At 43.9% G+C, this 24,923-nt stretch overlaps 1 protein-coding gene across 1 annotated transcript; it reads left to right on the top strand.

Moving 5' to 3' along the window:
- Nucleotides 1-772: 772 nt before the first annotated feature.
- On the top strand, nt 773-12,900 carry LOC139165368 (tigger transposable element-derived protein 1-like). Its single transcript, XM_070748558.1, has 3 exons — nt 773-2,687; nt 9,025-9,305; nt 12,875-12,900. The coding sequence occupies exon 1, from the start codon at nt 773-775 to the stop codon at nt 2,597-2,599; it is 1,827 nt and encodes a 608-aa protein (XP_070604659.1). The 3' UTR covers nt 2,600-2,687; nt 9,025-9,305; nt 12,875-12,900.
- The last annotated feature ends 12,023 nt before the right edge of the window (nt 12,901-24,923 follow it).

Raw genomic sequence — 24,923 nt, 5'->3', positions numbered from 1 at the left:
AGAGATAATGGTATTTTTCTTATTTCATGACCTGTAAAATTTGATTTTCAAGAGAAAAACAGATTAGATTATTTTGTAAGCACTTTATTATTGGGCAGCTGAGGGATAAACACCAGTTAGATGATGGTGAAGTCACCAAGCTTTCTAGATATTGCACTTTTATTATTATGTGGCAAAATTGCTCTCATACAGACACATTAATACAGTAGTCCCTCGCTGTATCGCGCTTCACCTACTACGGCTTCACTTCATCGCGGGTTTTCAATAAATATTAATTTAAAAAATCATTCGCGGATCTTCGCTGGTTCGCGGGTTTCTGAGGAAGACGATCGGCAGATTTAAACAATAAATAATAAAATGTATTACGAATTACAATACTGTATGTACGTTTTTATACTGTCCTCAGAAATTAGAAGCTTCATAGCCTGCCAGTGATGCCACTCGCCTACATGAGATAGTAAATTACACATGATTGGTTGGTTGCTAGAGAAGCGACCAACCGGAGGAGAAGGGCCAGCTTTGTATCCCAGCGTCTGATTGGTCTCTGTGCTCTGTGCAGCGCATTCAATTCACCAGAAGCATTGGTTTAGAAGGAGAAAGAGGAAGTAGAAAGGAAGGAGAGGGAAGGAAGAAGAGGGAAACGACTAAAAACTTTAATTCAAGCATTCAATTCACCAGAAGCATTGGTTTAGAAGGAGAAAGAGGAAGTAGAAAGGAAGGAGAGGGAAGGAAGAAGAGGGAGACGACTAAAAACTTTAATTCAAGCCCAACCATGCCACCCAAACGGGCAAGTTCTTCATCTGCCGAAACCAAGGGGAAGCGTCAGCGCAAAACGCTGACGATTCAAGAAAAAGTGAAGCTGCTGGACATGCTCAAGGAAGGCAAATCGTACGCAGCAGTAGGCCGGCATTACAGGATAAATGAATCAAGTGTACGCTATATAAAGAAAGATGAGAAGAATATCAGGTCTACGGCGACTTTTACATTCAATAAAACGGCAAAAAGGGTAGTTAGCAGCAGAAATAAAGGCATCATTAAAATGGAGTCTGCTTTGGCAATTTGGATGGAAGACTGCCGTAAAAAAAATATTGTTTTGGACTCTAACATGATCAGGACAAAGGCTAAGTCTCTGTATGACACCATGACGGGAGATGACGACAATGAAGAACCCCAACCTTCAACATCAACGGCTTCTAGCACCCAGAAGATTGAATTTACTGCAAGCAAGGGGTGGTTTGAAAAATTCCAGAAGCGCTTTGGCATTAGGAGCGTTTCGTTACATGGAGAGGCTGCCTCTGCTGATAACGACGCAGCAGACTATTACGTGAGCCACACATTCCGCACCATTATAGAAGAAGGGGGCTATGTACCTGAACAAGTCTTTAATATGGATGAGACAGGCTTGTTCTGGAAGAGGATGCCATCGCGGACTTTTATTATGAAGGAGGAAGCCAAAGCCCCTGGCTTTAAAGCACAAAAAGATCGTGTGACATTGGTAATGTGTGGCAATGCTGCTGGATTCATGGTAAAGCCAGGGCTTATTTATAAGTCGCTGAATCCCAGAGCCCTCAAGAATAAAAACAAGAATGTGTTGCCTGTGTATTGGATGCACAACCGCAAGGCATGGATCACAAAGAACCTTACGAGGGACTGGTTCCATCAGTGTTTTCTTCCGGAGGTCAAGGAATATTTAAAAGAGAAGGGCCTGGAGTTCAAGGTGCTTTTGCTCATGGATAACGCTGGCGGCCATGCTACCGACATTGGGTACAGTGGAGTCAAGATTACCTTCTTGCCACCTAACACTACGTCGTTGATCCAGCCCATGGACCAAGGCGTCATTCGTGCGTTTAAGGCGCTGTATACGAGAAATTCGTTACAGGCACTCGTCGAAGCAATGGATGTGGATGACAATTTCTCACTAAAAGCGTACTGGCGTGAGTACACGATATTATCATGTCTCAAAAATATTCAGAAGGCCCTCACTGAAATGAAAAATGAAACAATGAACTCGTGCTGGAAGAAATTGTGGCCTGAAGTAGTGAAGGATTACAGAGGATTCTCAGCAGAAGAAATTCAGCATTCGGCAATAAATAAGGCTGTGGTCCTTGCAAAAGCCCTAGGGGGAGAGGGCTTTACTGATATGACTGCCCAAGATGTGAATGATCTTTTGGACACGCACGCCCAGCCATTGTCTGACGAAGACCTGCTGGAGTTGACCAAGTCCGCTAGCGAAGAAGAGGAGGAAGACAACGATTATGCTGTCGAAGAGGACTTTGGCTTGACGCTTGAACGCCTTGCAATGATGCAACGAACGGCTCAACAACTTGTGCAAATGGCCGAAGAGTTTGACACGGATATGATCCGTGCAATTCAGTTACGAAATTACATTGAAACGGGCATGCTGCCATACAAGAACTTGTTGACCCAGCTCAAGAAAGAACGCCAGCAACTTCCAATCACGATGTTCTTAACTCGTGAACAGAAGTCTGATAAGCCAGCGATAGCGCCTTTAGCAGAAGTAGAAGTCCGTGCTGCCGAAACATCTGAGAACCAAGATGAGGTACCACCTGAGGAAGTGGTACCTCAAGAAGCCCAGTAAGCTCATCACATCATCATTGTAAATATTGTAAATATTGTAAATTGTACATTGTAAATACTATACTCATCATCATCGATCTACAAATATGGTGAGTACCCATAAAAAATTTCTTTTTTATTATTTTTATTATTTTTAAGTTATATTATATATGTACTACTGTGATATGTATTTTGTAGGAGTGTGGGAAGGGTTTATAAACACTTAAACACTTTATAAACACTTATAAACACTTAAAACAATGAATATAAATACTTTAATAAGAACTGTCAGTCGATAAATTCCACATCGCGGATTTCACCTATCGCGGCAAGGTCTGGAACGTAACACCCGCGATAGGTGAGGGACTACTGTATTCATACAATCTGACCATTGTATGATTATTCATACAATCTGACCACAGCAGCTTGATTCCGAGATTCTGGAGGGGATCAGCATCAACTATTGTTGCATTGATGGAATAAAGGCCTAATTTATTATTACAACTTGACACGTTCAGATGAAGAGGCAGAATAATAGCTAACATTGTAATGAATCACAGGCTGTTTGCATGGCTGGTGGCTGCATTTGGTTTCATGGTTCCACATTTGTTTTTGCTCTTGTTACATCATCTATGTTGCTCAACAAATTTGCAGCCTGTACAGATAAGGCCAAATAATTTGCCTTCTCAGCTGCGTTTTTTTCCTATGGATTTAACATGATGGTCTTAGTTTTGCCTTACTTTGTTCCTCATTTGATTCATGGGCACTTCTCCTTTTCATTCCTATCAACTCTTTCAATTGATCTAAATGAGTCCCGTCTACAAAAAATGGCAAGCTCTTTCCTTCCTGTATTGTATTTATTTTGTGATAGATTTCTTGCTGAAGAGATTTGTGGTCTCTTCTTACTAAATACAGAAGTAGAGTTTTTGAGACTATGTTTTACAGAACCTGAGGGTTTCGTGAGAACCTAGTGGAGTTCGGTGAGAAATTATCATTGGCAATCTTCAGTCTCAAAACACTATGGTATCATGCTCTAGAACAGTGTTTCCCAACCTTGGCAACTTGAAGAGATTTGGACTTCAATTCCCAGAATTCCCCAGCCAGCAAATGCTGGCTGGGGAATTCTGGGAGTTGAAGTCCAAATCTCTTCAAGTTGCCAAGGTTGGGAAACACTGCTCTAGAAAGAGTTCCTAGAATAGCATCTAATGTGGCTGAAAAGGCCAATCCGAGAATGGCAATCCCTTCCACAGTGGTCCCCTCCACGGTTACGGGATTGGTTACGGGACTGCCTCTTTGCCTCAGCCTGCTGGCCTTCTCCTTGAAATGGAGAAGGCCATACTGTGTCTTTAGCCTCCAAGCTGAACGATCAGAGGTCAAGGTTTTCCAGCTGTTAAAGTCCATTCCCAAGGCCTTTAAATCCCTCTTACAGATATCCTTATATTGCAGTTGTGGTCTCCCTCTGGGGCACTTTGTTCTGCCCCAGCTAATAATATAGCAAACACACAATTTGATTGAACTTATTTCAATTAATAACCGACAACTGTCTTAGTAGAGGTCACACACACACACAAACTTAAAGGCAGTATTTTCTTGCAAAAGCCCAAGTGTAGTAGATGCTTGGAACAAACTTCCAGCAGACATGGTTGGTAACTGAAATTAAACATGCCTGGGATAAACATATATCCATCCTAAGATAAAATACAGTAAATCATACAAGAGCAGACTAGATTCAATTCAATTCAATTCATGAGATTTGTATGCCACCCTTCTCCAAAGACTCAGGGCGGCTCACAGAATAGACATAAAACAAAGCATATAGAACAAATCTAATATGTTTTTAAAAGTATGACTAAAAACCCTATGTAATACTCAATCAGACAGTCCAATCACACCATGCATCATATTTATTGTTTAGAGGGGCAAGGTCTAATTGCCCCAAGCCTGGCGACATAGGTCTTAAGACTCTTGTAGAAGGTGAGGAGGGTAGGGGCAGTACGAATCTCTGGGGAGAATTGATTCCAGAGGGCCGCCCCCCCCCCCCACAGAGAAGGCTCTTCCCTAGGCCCTGCTTGATGGTACCTGGAGAAGGCCGACTCTGTGGGACCTGACCAGCTGCAGGGTTTTATGTATTTATAAATGGACCATGAGATCTTTTTCTGCCATCAATCTTCTATGTTTCTATGTTAATTAGTCATCATCAACAATTGGCATAAGTTCAAAAAGTCTTAAATCATAGAAGTGCAATTAGTCTTTGGTAGCTTATGAAGTTTAGCAAAATGCCTAGGAGTGGTCTTCAAATAAACTGAAGCAGATAAGCAAAGCAGAGATTTTTCAGACACCAAACCATACAATTTTTCAAGCATTGTTTCCTGCAGAGATTCAACTGCCCCAGCTTTCCTTAAGTAGATGAGGGGAGTGGCCAATTAACTCCTCTGGACATCCTCTGGATTAACCACTCCTGCCTTTTGACATCTCTACGTGTTTGTGCATTAAGAAAAGAAGAAGCCCCTTCTTCCTCATCCCTGCTATGAGGTTCTGGAGGTTTTGAAGGCCCTGGCTGAACCTCTGCCTCTCACACCAAGTCCTTGGCCGCCTACTCACTGTCCAACTGTCCGACTCATTGTCCAGCTGCACAAGCTGCTGGCCCATCTCCAAGTTGGCCTCCCCTTGAACAGAATCTGTTATCAGCTGCATAGGCTGCTGGAGGGCCATAACACACTTTCCATACACTGATTCCTCATAAAGGAGACCTTTTGAAGTCCGACCAGATATGCTCAAGCCAGTGAAGACATTGCTGTTTCAATAGTGTATGCATACTAAAAAGGCCAGCCCATTCCAAGACTGTGCTATTTGGAACTTTGTCATGCCAAGTGATGCCAAGGATACTACAGAGACAGTGCAAATGGAAATTATTCAACTTTCTATCCTGCTGTGCATAAAGGGTCCAAGACTTGTTGCAATACAAGAGTATTGTGAGAAATTAAAGACACTGAAAAAGTGAACTGGAATGCATCCAATTTTCTATCTCTGAAGCTTTGCTTCTTGGTTATGAGTTACATTTAAAAAAAAAAACTTGACAGGTTCCACAGCTTGAAAAAAGTTTGAAAACTTCTGATAAATTTTCTATTACTGAATAAGGTTTGCTTCTTAATTAGGAGTTTGTTTGTTTTTAAAAATATTAACTGACAAGTGCCAAAGATAGACAAAGTTTGAAAACTCTCGATCTGCAGTGCAGTAAACAACAATAACAATAAACTATCATTTTGTGAAGTGATAATACTTCATTTCACAGGGCATTTAAAATCTAATCACAATCAGAATGGATTTGACACAGAATCAATTTCACTTTAAAGAAAATATTAGATGCTGCATTTTGAATTGGTGATTAATTCTAAGTATGTAAACTAGAGAGAAAACAATTTCCTTTGAGATAAATCTTATTATTTTCCTTCTAAGCCTAAGAGAGAAGTCTTCAATTTCCACCTTCCTCCCTTAACTTCTTCTACTTCTATTCCTTCCACAGAAATTAATAGATAACAATCTTAGCCAGTCTCTTTTATCTCAGAAAACCATGGTGTGCTCACAAAGCAGAATTATAAATGAGAATAGCAATTTGTACACTTCCAAAATAAACCACATAGGTACCCCAAATAAATAAATGGCCTCAGGGGGTCAAAAATTAAAAGCAACAAGAGCCTTGATGCCTTCAACATGAGTTTGAGAAAAATAAATATCCTCTGGATTTCTAAAGGTTTAGGGTCAACAGTCATTTCCTGGCATCTCTCTCTAAAATACAGATTGACAGGAAGGAAATTTATATCCAGAATGTACCAACAAGAACAGGACCTCTGCTCACCAGTGTATGCTCAACTTCCCTATAATTTCTCCAACATTTTTTTCCACATAAGTTTAATTTGCTTGAGCCAAATATCAGTGTTTTACGTCAGCCAAGCATCTGCCACTGCAAGCTTGATTCATTAAAGCCACTCATGTGTACAATTCCATAACTGAGAATAATATATATCAGGGAGCTAATCAGTTCTTTATTATTAATATGTAACTTGGTAACACAAGAAACATCACACTGTGGAATTTAAACAGCTTTTCTAAATGGCTTCCCCAAGAAAAATCTGCAAGTCTCTACTACTTTTTAAAATAATATTGTCACCAGCCTCCTCCCACCATACTTGAGTTTTGCATTATTATTGTAATACAGTAATAATAAGGTATTTTATTAGGTTAGTTCTGCAGAATCCTGATCAGAATCTCTCAGAATCCTCATGTTTCAAGATTTAACATAAGCGGAATGAGTCACATGTATACTTTTGTTTGTTTGTTTTTTGTAATTATAGACTGCCGAGAAATATTGATAAAAGTCAAAGAGCAATAAAAAATCCATGAGAAAATATCTATGTCTAAGTTCTCAAGCTTTCAGAAAGTTCCTTCAAATAATTTCTTGCCTAATTCTTTGAAAGAGGTATCCTGTCTCTCACAGTTACTTACAAAGAAAGAAGAGTTAAAATACTGGTTCAGACTTGACAACATCCATGTAGTTATGAATACCCTGGTCAGCAGCCTTTACTATCTTTCATTCTTACTGAAGAATGATAGGCTTTTGTAATAAATTGTAATTATTCAAGTAGATCCCAGTAAAGACTCATTAAAGGCATTCATACAGCAGCCAGATACAGGATTCTGTGTCTAACACAGATCCCACATAGATCTTAACTCTTAGTAATTCCCTCCCTTCCTGTACAAATTGCCTCAGTAAAATTAAGGATCCAACTCTCCATTTCATTCAAGTCCATATATTCATTAGCTGTGGTGAAGTCTAAAGGTTCAGAAAGATTCACATGCTTATACAGCATTAGGTGGAGATGCGCTAAAAAGATTTCATTCCAGCCATTGATCTTAAACCTTCTTAAACCACAAACCTATGTTGAAACAACAGGTTGGTTTTCCCCCCCAGAAAATTAATCCAGCCCATGGCTCTAAACGTTTGTTTTCATTTACTAAGCAAATAAACAACAGAGTTCAATTTTCTTTTGAAGAACTAAATCTGATTAGCTATGGAGTAACTTGGAGACAATGATATCATTTACAGAGCTCCATAATTGGCCCCTGAAGTAGAATTCATAATCTGCACATCCTGAATGTTTGATATAATGATGCATAAATATATACTTTATGTAGAAGACAAACTTTTGAGATAGATTAACTAGGGAGCAAGTCCCACTGTACTAATAAACATCGTATTTCTGCCAGTGCACGCAAGGTTGGTCTGGCTGGTGGAATTAGGAAGAAAGCCTAAAGAGTCCAAGAGAAGAACAACACAGGCTATCAATTGTTCAGTTCTAAAATTTGCAAGGAAAATGAATGTTGTTATAATGTATCTAGGCCGAAAAACTCCAATATTACTAAATGAGTGAGATTTATGAAGGAAAATAGATTAGTTAGACTCAAGGCATGAGGCCTAGCAATATAGGTAGCAGAAAGTAAATAATTTCAAAAGTCAATCTTGTAAGCTAAGATTGTCCAGCATTGGGCCAAAAAGGTTGGTATCCAGTGGTGAGTTGTAAATTGTTTTTCCACCATTTCACATGTGTGCACAAGATGGGCAGCGCCGGACTTACCCGGCAGGCAGGCTTTGCTGGAGGGACCGGGAGACATGGTCCCTCATGGCGGCCGCCATCTTGGATCCCGGGCGAAGTCTCGCGATGCAAGACTTCGCTCGGGAGATCAGGGCCTGATTGGCCAGGCTCCTGATTGGTCCGGGCGGGGCCTGCTCGCCCTATATAAGGGCGAGCAGGCCCGGGGCTCTCCCTTTTCGCCCGGACTGCAGAGAAGAGCAGACATTCATTTGTCTGCTCGCGGCGGCCATTTTGTTGGCGACCTCGTGCGAGGCGCCATTTTGTGGCCTGCAGGAAAGCGGAAAGCCTTTTGCTGCATCAGCGGAGCCAGCATCGGCTGGGCTTCGCTCCGGTTTGGAGCCCCATTGCCTGGTTGGGTGTTGTGGGGGGTGCTGCCTTCTGGTGGCCTCGCGGGCCCGCGGTGGTTACCGGGTGGGCTTTGGCCTGGGCATAAAGGCCTGGTGGTGGGCCTTGCTGCCCGTTGGGAGGGGGTGGATTCACTTCCTGGGAGGTCGGCACTGCTGAGGCCTGCTGCTTCAGGCAGGCCTTGCCTAAGGGGTGCAGGGTCCTTTAGGGGGTTGGTCACGCCCTCTCCTTCCTTTTGTAAAAAACAGAACAAGTGCAGGTAATGGCCCCTAAGAGGAGGCAAGCTCAGGCCCTCCCTGCCCCACCAGTGGTGCGGCCTAGGAGGGCTGCCAGGCCGTCTGCCCGGGCTCGGGCTGCGGCAGAGGGGCCCCCGGGGGGGATCCCGGCAGGGGGGGGGGTTTACACCCACGGTCCCTCAACCTGAGATGTCCCCTTCTCTCTCCTGGGCCAGGGTCTTGGAGCGGCTTGATGAATTGGAGAGGTGGCGGTCGGGTGCAGGCCCGGAGGGGCTTTCCTCGACTGCCACCGCAGCATGGGGCACCGACCCCGAAGAGGAGTCGACCCCAGAGGGGCAAGTGGCCCACAACGTGCAGATGGCCCACACCGGGCAGACGGCCCACACCGGGCAGACGGCTCAGACCGGGCAGATGGCCCAGTCGGGGCAGTGGTCATCGTTCCAGGGCCCAACAAGGATGGGCCCACCGTGGATGGCTTCTACCCCTTACGGGGCAGGTGAGGTTGCACCACATGTAGGCACATCACCGCTCCTTCCCGTGCAGGGTCCCGGGTTCATCCTGCCCGCATTGGGGGGTGGCAACAGCTTTATGGGGACTGCTGCAGGCACCTGTGGGCAGGTCTGGTCCCCGCCGGCTCCGCCGGTAGGGGCGTCAGGGGTACCTGTCCCAACCGGGGCGGGGGTGGGGGGTTGGATCCCTCCTCCACCGGCCATTATGCCACCGGTCCTGTTTATGTATCCACCGGGGCTTGGGGTGCTGGGCTCGGGGGCCACCACGGTGTGGGACCCGTTCGCCAGCATCAAGCCTGGGGCCATCCCTTGTGGGTTGCCCGCGACGCCTTTAGGGTACCATCTTCACCCGTCAGTGAAGGAGGCAATCTGGCGGGGGGAGTATGTAGATCTTTTCTCCATTTTAAACAGGGAGGTCCCTAAACAGGACAAGGAGGTGGTCCCTGGGGAGAAGGTTAAGAAAACAAAGGTCACGAAGTGCTTCAGCTCGTGGCTGTACGCCTTTCTGACCTTTGCGTCGGTGGTAATTCAGAGGCAGCCGGGTAGGGCCGCTGCCTTGCTGAAGTACATCGACCTTATAGCGAGGGCCCATTTTGAATATGGGGGCACCATATGGAGGCATTACGACAAGGGGTTCAGGATGCGTATTGCCCATGACCCCTACTTGCCTTGGGATATGGTGGTTCCGGACCTGTGGTTCCAGGCCACGCATATGTCAGGAAAGGAGGGCTGCGATAGGACCGATAGCGGTCACTTTATGGAAGAGGAGCCCGCGACGCCCGCGACGGCCAAGGCCGTGGCGGGTGCCGTTGGAAAAGGGGCCTTTTTGGTGTGTCACGAGTTCGCTGCAAAGGGGGCGTGTTTCCGTCCCATTTGCAGGTTTCGGCACGCCTGCGGGAGTTGTGGGGGGAACCATTCCGCAGCCGTGTGCCCCCGCCCCAAGAAGGGGATTGAAAAGAAAGGCTCGGGTCCCCCAAAGCCTCCCCCACCTGCTGGGGGAAAAGGGGCCCAGCCCAATTAATTTAATGGTGCTTGAGGGTTGGTTGGGTGACTACCACCCTCGCTCGAGAGCGGCCGCTCTCTTGCTAGGTTTTTCGGAGGGATTCAGGATCCCTTACCTGGGTGTTAGGAGGGCCTTCATGTCTGACAACCTTAGGTCGGTTGTTGGTCATGAAGACATTGTTAGGGAGAAGATTCGGAAGGAGGTGGCCGAGGGCAGGGTCCTTGGGCCTTTCCCGGAACCGCCCTTCCCGAATCTTCGCGTGTCTCCCTTAGGTGTGGTCCCCAAAAAGGCGAGTGGTGAATTTAGGTTGATTCACCATTTGTCTTTTCCAAAAGGGGAGTCAGTGAATGATTTCATTCCTGACGAGCTGTGTTCAGTCCGGTATGCGTCCTTTGACGCAGCCGTGACTATGGTTAGGAAGTGTGGGGTGGGAGCCCTTATGGGTAAATGCGACATTAAGTCGGCATTCCGGCTCCTCCCCATACACCCAGACGACTTTGAGCTGTTGGGCTTCCGTTTCGAGGGGGGTTATTACGTGGACAGAGCCTTGCCCATGGGTTGCTCTGTCTCGTGCTCTCTTTTCGAGAGTTTTAGCACCTTTTTGGAATGGGCGCTCAGGAGGCAAAGTGGTCTGGGTACTGTCGTTCACTACCTTGATGATTTCCTGTTGGCGGGGCCTGCGCATTCGGAGCAATGTTTTGCTCTGATGCGGGACTTCGAAGCCCTTTGTGCTCAATTGGGGGTGCCTTTAGCCTCTGAGAAGACCGAAGGCCCCACCACCAGGATTACCTTTCTGGGTATTGAATTGGACTCAGAGGAGCAATCTTCCAGATTGCCCCTAGAGAAGTTGGTTAAGATTAAGCGGAAGCTTGATGAGGTGCTGGGCTGCCGGAAGGTGACCCTACGGCAGCTTCAGGAATTGGCAGGCATTCTTAATTTTGCCTGTCGGGTAGTGGTTCCTGGTAGGGCTTTTTCCAGGAGGTTGTATGATGCGATGAAGGGGCTCCGTTTGCCCCATCATCGTACCCGCCTTGGCGCTGGGGTCAGGGCTGACCTCGGCGTGTGGCGGGAATTTTTGGATAGGTTTAATGGTTTGTCTTTCTGGAGGCACGAGCTTCTTTTGGAAGCTGAGTTGCAGCTCTGCTCTGATGCCACGGGGACTTGTGGTTTCGGGGTGGTGTTAGGTGACCAGTGGTGCTGGTCGGCATGGCCTCCGGAATGGAGTGCCTCTTCGTTGGTTAAGGACCTGACGTTCTTGGAGCTCTTCCCCTTAATAGTGGCCTTAGAGCTTTGGGGGGAGCAGTTTAGGGACAAGACCGTGCACTTTTGGTGTGACAACCTAGCGGTTGTCCATGTGGTGAATGCCCTGTCCTCGAAGAGCGACAGGGTCATGCGGCTTGTCCGCCATTTTGTGCACAGGTCCTTGTCTCTAAACGCCTTGTTTTTGGCTAAGCATGTCCCCGGGTTAGATAACGGGGTTGCTGATGCCTTGTCCCGTGGTCAGTTGTCCAGGTTTCGGACCCTGGCCCCGTGGGCCCGAGAGTTGCCAGAAGCGTTCCCCAGCCACCTCTGGAGTCTGGGGGGGATCCAGAGTGGTGGAGAGATGAGGCATCCCGGGCAATCTCCTTGTCTGTAGCGCCCGGCACCCTCAGGGCATACCAGCGTGCAGGTAAGGAGTTTGGGGAGTTTAGGCAGGGCAGGGGTTACCAGCTTAGTTGGCCTGTCCCTGTAGAGCATTTGGCCGAGTTTTGCGTCCAACTTAGGCAGCGTGGCCTGTCAGTTAGGACGATCCGGTCCCGGTTAGCCGGCCTCGCCTTTCTGTCCAAGGCGGGGGGGTTTGCAGATCTTTCGGGTGACTTTCGCATCCGGAAGATGCTGGAAGGCTGGCTTAGGGAGCAAGCGGGGGCCCCTGGTGACACTCGTCAGGCTCTGACGGTGGAGCAGCTGTCTTTAATCAACGTGGTTTTTGACAGTCTGTGTTCCTCATTGTACGAGGCCCGTCTTTTTAGGGCAGCGGCTTGTGTCATGTTTTTTGGGGCCCTTCGGGTCAGCGAGGCCATGGCTTCATCTCAGGCTGACACTTCGCTCCGAGCCTTCCAGTATGCTGATCTGGCCTTTAGACAAGGGGGGGTGTCCCTTGTAGTAAGGCGGTCTAAGACGGATCAGCTGCGCAGAGGGGTTACCATCCAACTTAGTGCGGCCACCGACCAGTCAGTGTGTCCGGTGGCCGCCCTACAGCTTTATTGTGGTCTGCGGGGGTCAGGTCAGGGGTACCTGTTTAGGCATTGGGACGGCACCCCTTTGACCCGTTTCCAATTTTGGGCGCTGGTATCCAGGGCGATGGCCCAGGTGGGCATGGATCCCTCCGGTTACGGAACACATTCGTTCCGTATCGGCGGCGCCACTAGCGCGGCACTTTCTGGTTTCCCGGCCCATCGGATTCGGGAGATCGGCCGCTGGCGGTCAGCGGCATATTTGGGTTATGTTAGGCCCGCTGAGGATCCTAGGCAGGGCTTAGGCTAGGTAACCTCTCTGTGTGTGTTCCTCTTGCAGGTCCCCAGGCTAACACGAAACCGACGGCGCTGCTGTGTGGCCACAGCATGATTTTCTGGGCCGGCCGCGCGGCAGCCAGGAGCGCCATCGGGACCCATCTGTCCCTGGGGCAGTGGGTCAAAGTTGCCTGGATGGGCCAGAGAGGTATGCGGTGGGAGGGTCTCCTGCCGACGTTGCTGGGCGGTCAGCATTCTGTGGCTGCGCCCGGCAATATGGGGGGCGGCTCCTGGAGTCGTGCCCAAGGGGGTCTGGGTGGGCAGCGTCCTGTGGCCGCACCCAGGTGGCTGGTATTGCACTTAGGTGGCAATGACCTGTGCATACTGGGAGGCCTGGCGCTGATTATCCAGGCACGCGAAGACCTGCGAAGGCTTCGTGAGGTATGGCCCACCACGCAAGTGGTGTGGTCAGAGATATTACCTAGGCTTGTGTGGAGGGACGCCTCTTCCCTTAGGGCCATTCACTGGGCTAGGCGACGGGTGAATAGGGCTATGGGTAAAACGGTTCGGGAATTGGGTGGAGTGGTAGTACCCCATCCCCTTATCTCAATAGACCGGCCATGGCTTTACCGGGATGATGGCGTTCACCTGTCTGAGCAGGGGAACACCATTTTCTTACAGGACCTGCAGCGGTCTCTGCGTGAGCTGGCGCAGCTAGAGGGGGGAGTCGGGGGGCCAAGATAGAGATCTGACCCCCACTCCTGTGGCAGGTTAGGGGCGGAAAACTGGGGTGGTTTAGCAACCGCGCGTTCTCCCTTGGGCATCTTTGGGGATGATTGACAGGTTCTCCGCAAGCTCATGGAGGGAGTTTCTGCCTGAGCAGCTGGGGGGAACCTGTCTTTGGGTCCTGCACCTTTAATTCCCAGATTCCGGTTAGCCGGTGGGACCCCCCTCATGCACAGCATGGCAGGGTCGCAGGTGACGGCCTGGCCCTCACCTGGACTTGCATCGAGATACGCCCATGAGTTGCCCAGGAATGTTTTTTGGCATAACGTCATTTCCGCCCCGGAAGTAGTTGTTTGACCCTGCAGGTCCATTTCCGGGTCATAGTTGATTATGCTAATTTATGCAAAGTATTGAATAAATTATGCAAATTTATGTTAATAAAAATGACCCAATTTAAATCCAGCTCTTGTGTCCGTGTCGTTACTCCGTCTCTCCAGCAAGGGCAGCGCCGGACTTACCCGGCAGGCAGGCTTTGCTGGAGGGACCGGGAGACACGGTCCCTCATGGCGGCCGCCATCTTGGATCCCGGGCGAAGTCTCGCGATGTGAGACTTCACTCGGGAGATCAGGGCCTGATTGGCCAGGCTCCTGATTGGTCCGGGCGGGGCCTGCTCGCCCTATATAAGGGCGAGCAGGCCCGGGGCTCTCCCTTTTCGCCCGGACTGCAGAGAAGAGCAGACACCCGCCCGCCCTCCACTATTTCGCAGTGTGCTTAGGGGTCGCCCTTAGGGGGCCGAATGGGAATTTTTTGCAGTTCCGCCTCTTAGCGGAGCTGTTTTTTCGCCCATTCCACACTGAGGTGATGGATGTGCGGTTAGGGGGTGCTTGCATTTATTAGGTTAATTGGCTTACCTTTGGTCATTTGGGTAGGCAGGTTAGGGGCGGAAAACTGGGGTGGTTTAGCAACCGCGCGTTCTCCCTTGGGCATCTTTGGGGATGATTGACAGGTTCTCCGCAAGCTCATGGAGGGAGTTTCTGCCTGAGCAGCTGGGGGGAACCTGTCTTTGGGTCCTGCACCTTTAATTCCCGGATTCCGGTTAGCCAGTGGGACCCCCCTCATGCACAGCATGGCTGGGTCGCAGGTGACGGCCTGGCCCTCACCTGGACTTGCATCGAGATACGCCCATGAGTTGCCCAGGAATGTTTTTTGGCATAACGTCATTTCCGCCCCGGAAGTAGTTGTTTGACCCTGCAGGTCCATTTCCGGGTCATAGTTGATTATGCTAATTTATGCAAAGTATTGAATAAATTATGCAAATTTATGTTAATAAAAATGACCCAATTTAAATCCAGCTCTTGTGTCCGTGTCGTTACTCCGTCTCTCCAGCAAACTTCTGCACATGCACAGAAGTGTCCTGGGTGGTGGGCGGAGCCTCCCACTGCTGGTGCTACCGGTTCTAAGAACTGGTTCCAACCAAGAGCAACCCACCACTGTTGGTGTCTCATTATGTCTCATGGTGGTTTATGTAGCTCACTCAAATCTTTAACATTTTTTTCCACTCCTGTGTGGATCATTTGATTTTCCTGTCCTGCTATGAAAATGGAGACTGACAGAATTTTATTTTCTAAGGATGATGAAAAGCTAACAAAGGAAATTTTCCAAGGAAGCAACGAAGCCCTTATCACGTTTCTACGCTAAACAATACAAAGTTCAACAAAATCTAACACCAACCTCGAAACTGAATTAAGGAAATTGCAACATTTAGTTCAGGAGAGGAAATCACTCTTCCTCATGATTTCTTAGCTTCCCTAAAAGCTAAGAAGAATAGAATATGAAATAACTTGTATCAAATTAGAGGACATTAACACACAGGGGCTAACTCTCTGCCTGTATTGAAATCTTAAGCCGCTATGGAGCATGCAAAAAAACAATATGTAAAAAGAGAACATCATATTAAAAAAGTGGGTGTTTTGCCCCAAAAGTCCAGTAATATTTCAGTAATTGAGGCCAAGCAGAATAGTCAGTCAAAGCATGCAGACTTATCAAGTTTCATCCTTTGTTCATATACAAAACTGAATATTATACTGTAATTCTCAGATATTTCCCAAAATTTCCTGCAAATATCTCCTCCCCAGGGAAACAATTTCTTAGCAGCAATTCTTGCTTAAAAGAGATGTGGAGGGAAGGAGAAGTCTTGTTCTTTTTTAAAACCACAAACATTGAGCTTTGCTCAAACATTGTGGTGTAATAGCAAATCATTCTGCAATTTGCTTTTGTGCATTAGCCAATGTGGAAAGCAGCACTATCCTTCAAACAACTTTTTAATTTTTACAAAAACAGTTTGGGGAAGAATGCATGTATGTGGTTAGCTGGCTTTCAATATACACAGAAGGACACTTTTTGTAATATAATCTTGGTGAGCTCAGATTTGGTCTTTAATGCATCTCTGTCTCGGAAAGCAAAATGTGAATGATAAAGTTGTTCCAGTAAAAGAATGGGAAGAAATATTACAGAATAACAAAGTGGGGAGAAACCTTGGGGGAGCTCTTCTAGTCTAATACCCTGCTCAAACAGCACATGCTATAGACGTGATGGTGAACCTATGACACGACTGCCACTTGTGGCATGTGGAGCCATATTGGTGGGCACGCGAGCTCAGGTACGGCACATATGTGTATGGTGGCCATCTGATTTTGGGGCTTGCTAGGCCCACTAGGAGTAGGGAGACAGTAGGGAGTAGGGAGGAGCCTTTTCAACCTCTGGAGGGGATGGGGGAAGGCCTGTTTTTTGCTCTCGCCAAGCTCCAGAGCCTTTCTAAGAGCCTGGGGAGGTTGAAAATGGCCCTCCCAATCCTCCCAGAGGCCCTACAGAGACCAAAAATGGTCCATTTCCCAACTTGAAGCAGATGAGCCATTTCTGGCCTCTGGGGGGGCCTCTGGGGGGATGGGGAAGACCATTTTCACACACCCCAGGCTCCTACCCATCACATGCCGGGAGCAGGGGATTTATTTATTTATTTATTTATTTATTTATTTATTTATTTATTCATTCATTCATTCATTCATTCATTCATTCATTTATTCATTTTTCATTTTTCATTTTTCATTTTTCATTTATTTTTCATTTATTTTTCATTTATTTTTCATTTATTTTATTTTATTTTATTTTATTTTATTTTATTTTATTTTTATTTATTTATTTTTATTTTATTTATTTTTTATTTTTTTTTATGCTGCCCTTCTCCTTAGACTCAGGGTGGCTTACAACATGTTACAACATGTTAGCAATAGCAAATGTCATGCATGCATGCGTGGGAGGGCCCAGGTGGAATTATGGGCATGGGCGCGCACACACATGACATCCCCCATTACCCCCATTTTTCACAAGCAAACCAAAAAAGTTTTGCCATCACTGTCCGATATGATTTCAGACAAATAGCTGTCCAATCTCTTCTTTAAAATCTTCACAATTTTTGGAGACACGTCATTCCATTAGTTAATTGTTCTAACGGTTAGGAAATTTCTCCTTAGTCCTAGGTTGCTTTTCTCCTTGATTATTTTCCATCCATTACTTCTTCTCCTGCCTTTGGGTGCCCTTGACCCAGCTCAGCTCCTCAAATATTGGAACTCAAACATTGGGAAAGATTCGTTTTGTGAATAATCTGAAAAGGCAGATTTAAATAACAGGAACCCCTCATGTGGCTAGATATTCCATAGTAGATGATTCCAGTTGTATTTTGTCAAAATACAGCATTCACATTTATTGTAGATAACTTTCTGCTCAGTTTGTTTTTCCCCGTGTAATACTATTAAAACCCATTCACTTTTCTTTAAATGTCAGCCGTCTTTATTTCATAAACTGGTATATTTTAGAGCTGAATCTTTCTCGCCAAAAGTAGCAATTTTCACCATCATTGCCAATCATTAATTCATCACATTCCAAGCACACTGTGCAATTTATCTGCCCGAGTGGCTAAATTGCCAGTGTCTTTAATCAAGTCCATTGCTTCCACATAAGAATATCAAGAGTATAATTTTAAAGCAATGAGGCCATTTAATGCAAAAGCCATGGAGAAAAGAAAAAGGGAGCAAGTTACCAAAACCATTCATAACAGATTGTGGAAGAACCATTCTTTGAACAGATTTTTCAGACTGAGAACATTCTCCTAGGGTTCATGCTTCCAGTCCATAAAAAATGACACAGCAAACTATGGTACAAAAATATAATTATTGATAGTTTATGTGTTTTGCTTATATGTTGTATGTTGATGTTGATGTCATGTAGAGATCATTCATTCATTCATTCATACATTTATTGGATTTATATGAGTTAGGTGTATGTTAAGTTTGTATATGTGTGTGTGTGTGTATATATATATATATATATATATAGATAGATAGATAGATAGATAGAGAGAGAGAGAGAGAGAGAGAGAGAGAGAGAGAGATAGATAGATAGATAGATAGATAGATAGATAGATAGATAGATAGATAGATAGATAGATAGATAGATAGATAGATAGATAGATGATAGTTCTGAGTTTGGGTTTTGCCCTGTGTAATATTTTGCATGTCTATGCGACGTTTCGGTGAAATCACATTCACCATCATCAGGCTGAAGTTTCAAGCTTCGTGCTGTTGTAAAATGGAAATATTACACAGGGCAAAACCCGAACTCAGAACAATCTACATACATATACCCGTGAAAATCTACGAAAACAGCTATATATATATATATATATATATATATATATATATATATATATATATATATATATCACATGTTTAAGCTGAATTTGAAAATTAAGGGAATTAATTATATATGAAATATATATATATATATAAAATATATGAAATATATATATATATAAATATATATATATCTACGAAAACATATATATATATATATTTGTTTTCGTAGATATATATATATTTATATATATATATATTTCATATTTTTATATATATATATATATATATTCCATCGTTTTTAAAAAATGATTTCATAAAAATTATTGTAATAAAGAAAGAAAATGGCACAGCAAACTATGCTCTCCATAGATTTGTATAGGTGATACACTCATTCTATGTCATTACTTCCAAAATGCAACCAAATTTAGGCAAGAACACCAGTTGGTCTATGATCCATAGGCCTTTGCTGAGAAGTATCCACATCTATAGCTTTACGTTCTATCTATGTTATATATCTTCATTGTGCAAAACAATCCCACCTGAAGCAGATCCATAGCAGCTGTGAGCTGCTAATGGTTTGGACTGGTTTTAGAACCAGTAGTGGTGATGGTAGGAGGTTCCTCCCACTCATCTGAGACACTTTTGCACACGTGTGCAAATATGCGCACTAACCAGTAGCAGAGTAATTCAGAACTTATTATTGATCCACAGCCCTGTGAAATGTTGGTCTGTTTTTCACAGTGGTTCAGTTTCCAGCTAATCTCCAGAATATGAAAGAAGACATTATGTTACGCTCTATTGTTAAGCTCTATTGGCAAAGTCATCTACTTTCAGTAAAGTGTGTGCCATTTCCAGGACGCTTCTTGGTTAATTGACAGGTTTTGGGAGCCACAGAAGACCCACTGGAGCACATAACCTAAGTAGCACTCCATACATAAGCATCTTGCCTCTGATACTGTTTCTAGTTGATTCTAAAGCTAGCTTCAGAAATTTATGATTGATCCTTTTTTGCTCCTTGCCATCTCATCTTTGCAGGGAATGCAAGATTATCTGATTGGTTCCTGTAAAGAGTATTCTGTATCATCATTTGGGGAATTTTCCCCTTTTACTAGTCCTTAATAATCTCCTTTTGTTTCACACATGAATGCCATCACACTATGTTCTCAGAATTTATTTCCTGTAATATTAAAGCAACCCTCTTTTCCCCTCTTTCTTTCTTTCTTTCTTTCTTTCTTTCTTTCTTTCTTTCTCTCTCTCTCTCTCTCTCTCTCTGTCTTTCCTTCTTTCTCATGCAAATAGTCCTTGATTTATGACCACAAGTGAGCCCAATATTTCAGTTGCTAAGTAAACAGTCATTAAGTGATTTTTTACTCATTTCACAAGCTTTTTACAACAGTTGTTAGTGAATTACCGCAGTAAAGTTGCTAAGTCCATCTGGCCTTGTCCAAAGGCCACACAAGGTGATCACTTGACCCCTGGACACTGCAACTGTCATGAATATGAGTCAACTGCCAAGCATACAAATTTTGATCACGTGACCATGGTTGTGCTGCAATAGTCATAACTGTGAAAAACAGCCATAAATCATTTTTACCCATGATGTTGTAACTTTAAACTGTCACTAAATGAACTGTTGTAATTTGAGTACTACCTGTAGTATGATCATTGCTCTGCTGCTACATAATTAAAGCAACAAGGAACAGATTGATTTTCCTTTCCCACCACATTCTGCAAATCTATGGGAACTTTGTAGCAAGCAAGAACTGAAAGTTCAATTTCATAGAAGCAAAGTAGCAAGGAATGATTTTTCTTTAAAAATAAAACTAACTTGAAAAAACAACAAGTGTTGCAATTTAATGGTGATCTTGGGGGAAAAAAATAAGGGAAATGAGACTGAACTGCTCTGCACGTTTGAGGTCAAGAATGAGGGAGAAAAAACATACCCCAAACAAACAACCAAGCTTCACCAAGCCTGAGAAGTAACCAAGGAAGTTTAAGATTGTAAAATTGAATGAAGCATTAATTTCTATGGATGAAGATAGTTCAGTAGTATACTGGACCACAATGGGATCAATTGAAAGGTTATATTTTAAAACAGAATAGATATTTATTTATTTATTTTTATTTATTTATTTGTCCAATACACAATACATATTGAAGAGAATAGACATGTAGTAATATATATAAAGAAAGGATAGAAGAAAAGATATAAAAATAGAGGAGAAGATATATGAAAGGAAGAAAAGATATATGAGATAAAGGAGAGACAATTGGACAGAGGACGAAAGGCACACTGGTGCACTTATGTACACCCCTTACTGACCTCTTAGGAACCTGGAGAGGTCAATCGTGGATAGTCTAAGGGAAAAATGTTGGGGGTTAGGGGTTGACACTACTGAGTTCAGTAATGAATTCCACGCTTTGACAACTCGATTGTTAAAGTCATGTTTTTTACAGTCAAGTTTGGAGCGGTTAACATTAAGTTTGAAGCTGTTGCGTGCTTTTGTGTTGTTGGGTTGAAGCTGAAGTAGTCATTAACAGGCAGGACGTTGCAGCATATGATCTTGTGCGCCATATCATTCTTTATTGGCTAAGTGTGATTGGACACACAAGGAATTTGTCATTGGTGCATATGCTCTCAGTGTACATAAAAGAAAAGATACATTTGTCAAGAATCATGAGGTAATGACTGTCATATGGTACAAACAGTGATGGGCTGCCAAACTTTTTACTGCCACACTGTGACTGTGGCTTAATGGTCATGTGACTGGGTAGGAGTGGCTTGCCAGCCATGTGACCAGGTGGGAGTGGCTTGACCGGGGGTGGTGGCTTAAAGGTCATGTGACTGGATGGCTTACTGACCAAGATAAGTTTTCAAATAGATGCTTGGACTCTTTTTCAGTTGATTAAGTCACATTATTTGAATAACCACAAAAAGGACAAATGATAGCATTATTTGTTGAGGAGCACAATAACATTTTAAAAGTTCAGTATGATAACAAATTAGGCAAGTAGCTCAGTTTTCTTTAATTGCTATAAAAGTTCAGTTCTAGATAATGATTTAAATGATTAAAGCATTTATGGGTAAAAGCATACTATTTAATTATTTCCTATTTTAAAAGTAATTAAGGATCATACTAAAGTACTAGAGAAGGAAGGACAATTAAAAAACTATTTATTCAATGAATAGCGCATAAACCTACTACCCCCCCCATCCCCCCCCCCATTGGGGGCAGCAGGCCATCACTGCTTGGTAGGTTAAAGAGCCATCTTCCCCGGCTATCCCTCCTTTTTGGATTCATGTGCCACCTTTCCTACATTGACAAGAGACTCTCAAAGAGAGGGAGAGCTGACTATGTATGGCCTTTCCTAAATATAACATGCAAAAAGTCATAATACAGTTGTTTCTAAACATTTTAGCTCTGCTTTAGAATAATGACATACAGGTGACACTGTTACAGAAGAATGGAGGGTCTATGTCTTGGAATCACCTATGCAAAGCACACAAAACTTGATCAGAGCTTCTGTAATGCAGTGGTTAGACTGCAGTACTGCAAACTACTTCTGCTGGTTACTGCCTAACAGCAGTTTGACAGATCGAATCTCAGTAGGCTCAAGATTGACTCAGCCTTCCATCCTTCCAAGGTCAGTAAAATTAGGAGCCAGATTATTGGGGGAAATATGCTTACTCTCTGTAAACCACTTAGAGAGGGCTGTAAAGCACTGTGAAGCAGTATATAAGTCTAAATGCTATTGCTATCAAATCTACTAATCAAACAAAAATGTTCTCTCTAACACTCCCCCCCTCCCCAAGTATAATTGGTGGTGGTTTTTCCTGTTTGCCAATATATTGGAGGGGGGGAGTAAGCCACTGATTACTTTATCTAATATGCCCTGCTTTAAAACAGTAAGGCCAATAAAGAGTGCAAAGCAACATTTTCTGATATATTTTTCTGCTATTCAGGGTCATTTTAGTATAGCGTTGAGGAAGTGCCCTTTGACTTCTTTTCTTAATAAGAACATATGATCTTTTCTTCAAGATTAATGAGGTAGAAGGAATGGCTATTGGCCTATTTTTTTCTTTCCTTGATAAGAACATATGATAATTAGTTCAAGACTAATGAGGTAGAAATAGTCATTGAACATGACTATTGAAAATGATCCCCTATCTTCCATCTCCAGTTTATGGTTCTATCACAATACTTCAAAGGTTGATAGGATCTCAGATTGGCCATCTCAAGTAAAACAAGTTTATTATAAGGGAGATGTTTTTCTAATACCTGACTATCATTCTGGTTAGCTTTGTATACAAGTTTCCACACCTATGTAATGAGACAAGAAAATCAGCAGGAGAGGGGAAATATTTATGTATGTATTTATTTATTTATTTTGTCCAATGCACAATGATACGCAATGAAGGCTATAGAGGTTATACCCGAGTAAAATATATTAGAGAACAAATAGAAGTGAAAATTTAGGAAGAGAATATATCAATTAGAGAATAGAAGGATACTATGAGAGTAATATAAGAGTAGAATAGAAGAATCATAGACACAATATATGAGATATAGGAGAGACAATAGGACAGGTATAGTAATAGAACATATCAATGAAAGAACAGAAGAAGAGATATAGGAATAGAAGAAAGGTATAGGAGATATAGGAGAGCAATAGGACAGGGGACGGAAGGCACTCTAGTGCACTTGTACTCGCCCCTTACTGACCTCTTAGGAATCTGGATAGGTCAACCGTAGATAATCTAAGGGTAAAGTGTTGGGGGTTTGGGGATGACACTATGGAGTCCAGTAATGAGTTCCACGCTTCGACAACTCGGTTACTGAAGTCATATTTTTTACAATCAAATTTGGAACGGTTAATATTAAGTTTAAATAAGTTTGTGTTCTTGGTAAAAACACTTTGCAAAACAAGATTTCTTAAATGCAAAGTGATTATGTTGACCAGCATGGGGACAGGAAGTATTTTCCCCTTTCTTTGTTGTAGTTTTTCCCCACCCCAACTCTATTAAAAATTCCTTTCTTCTCAGTAGGAAAATTGTTTATGCCAGCTCCATGCTGTCACTGGACCTCAATTATAAGGCCTTTGAGGAGAATAGAACTTAGGCTTGAAAAATAATTTCAATGGCAGAAAATTATGATTGAAAAAATAAACACATGTATTCAGCCATGGCAAAGACATCTGCAGGGGTTTTTAAAAAGTCAAGATGGCACCTATGTGATCCAAGTCCTAATACATTTAGTTAATTTATTGTATTTATTTTTGTCTTGTACATTCAACGCAGACGGGGCTTTCAGTGCATGGCTGTGGCTGCCATCTTGACTCTTTTGATGTTATGAGCAGTGTGACGACATAGAAGTGAAGATTCTTTCTTGCTTCCCATTTGGAAAGTTGAGAGTTCAATCCTAGGCAGTTACAGATATTTCTCTATCAGAGTGCAAAAAGAAAATATCTGCTGCGAACTCTGCATAGGCATCAGGAAGGGCAGGCATCCAGTCAGTAAACACTCAGCCCCTTTCAGTTGTCCCAACCCAGAGGTGGGTTCCTCCCAGTTCACAAGAGTTCTATAGAATCAGTAATAAACCAGTGGCGATGTCATAGAGCCGGTCCTGTTGTTGCCAGTCTTTTGGGGGGGGATTTTGTTTTTGGGGGGGAGAAATAAATTTTTTGCTAGTTCTGAGCATGCGCAGAAGCCAAATTTTTGGCACTGAGCATGCCCGCATGTGGCTACATGGTGCATAATGTGTGCACAGCCATGCAATGCGAGAGGAAGTGAACTGGTGGTGAGATAAGTTAGAACTCACCCCTGCTTCAACCCGACCTCAAAGCAAGGGATTTCAGGGTCATAAAAAAAAACCCTATGGATATAATGTTTAATTGAAATCAATGGGGAACTTTAAACTTTATTCTTCCTTCAAATGTTGACAGATTTTAATCTAGTAGAGGATCTAGTTCTGATTGATTGAAGTCAACTCTGCAGAATAGCTTCGTAAAACGAGACATAATTTTAATTATTTATTTATTTATTTATTGGATTTGTATGCCACCCCTCTCTGGAGACTTGGAGCAGCTAACAGCAATAACAAGACAGCGTACAATAATAATCCAATACTAAAAACGATTAAAAACCCATTAATATAAAAACCAAACATACATACAGACATACCATGCATAAAATTGTAAAGGCCTAGGGGGAAAGAGTATCTCAATTCCCCCATGCCTGGCGGCAGAGGTGGGTTTTAAGTAGCTTACGAAAGGCAAGGAGGGTGGGGGCAATTCTAATTTCTGGGGGGACTTGGTTCCAGAGGGCCAGGGCCACCACAGAGAAGGCTCTTCCCCTGGGTCCTGCCAATCGGCATTATTTAGTTGACGGGACCCGGAGAAGACCCACTCTGTGGGACCTAACTGGTCACTGGGATTCGTGCAGCAGAAGGCAGTCCCTGAGATAATCTGGTCTGGTGCCATGAAGGGCTTTATAGGTCATAACCAACACTTTGAATTGTGACCAGAAACTGATCGGCAACCAATGCAGATTGCGGAGTGTTGGTGTAACATGGGCATATTTGGGAAAGCCCATGATTGCTCTTGCAGCTGCATTCTGCACGATCTAAAGTTTCCGAACACTTTTCAAAGGTAGCCCCAAGTAGAGAGCGTAAATAAAATAAATGCAAATACAATTCA

This window comes from Erythrolamprus reginae, chromosome 3 (assembly GCF_031021105.1).
Source record: "Erythrolamprus reginae isolate rEryReg1 chromosome 3, rEryReg1.hap1, whole genome shotgun sequence".
Classification (NCBI taxonomy): domain Eukaryota; kingdom Metazoa; phylum Chordata; class Lepidosauria; order Squamata; family Dipsadidae; genus Erythrolamprus; species Erythrolamprus reginae.
Note: the sequence above shows the minus strand (reverse complement) of the source record. Positions and strands in the feature narration are given on the sequence as shown.

Coding starts and splice junctions, on each gene's coding strand:
- LOC139165368 (XM_070748558.1), top strand. CDS start 773: ATGCCACCCAAACGGGCAAGTTCTTCATCTGCCGAAACCAAGGGGAAG.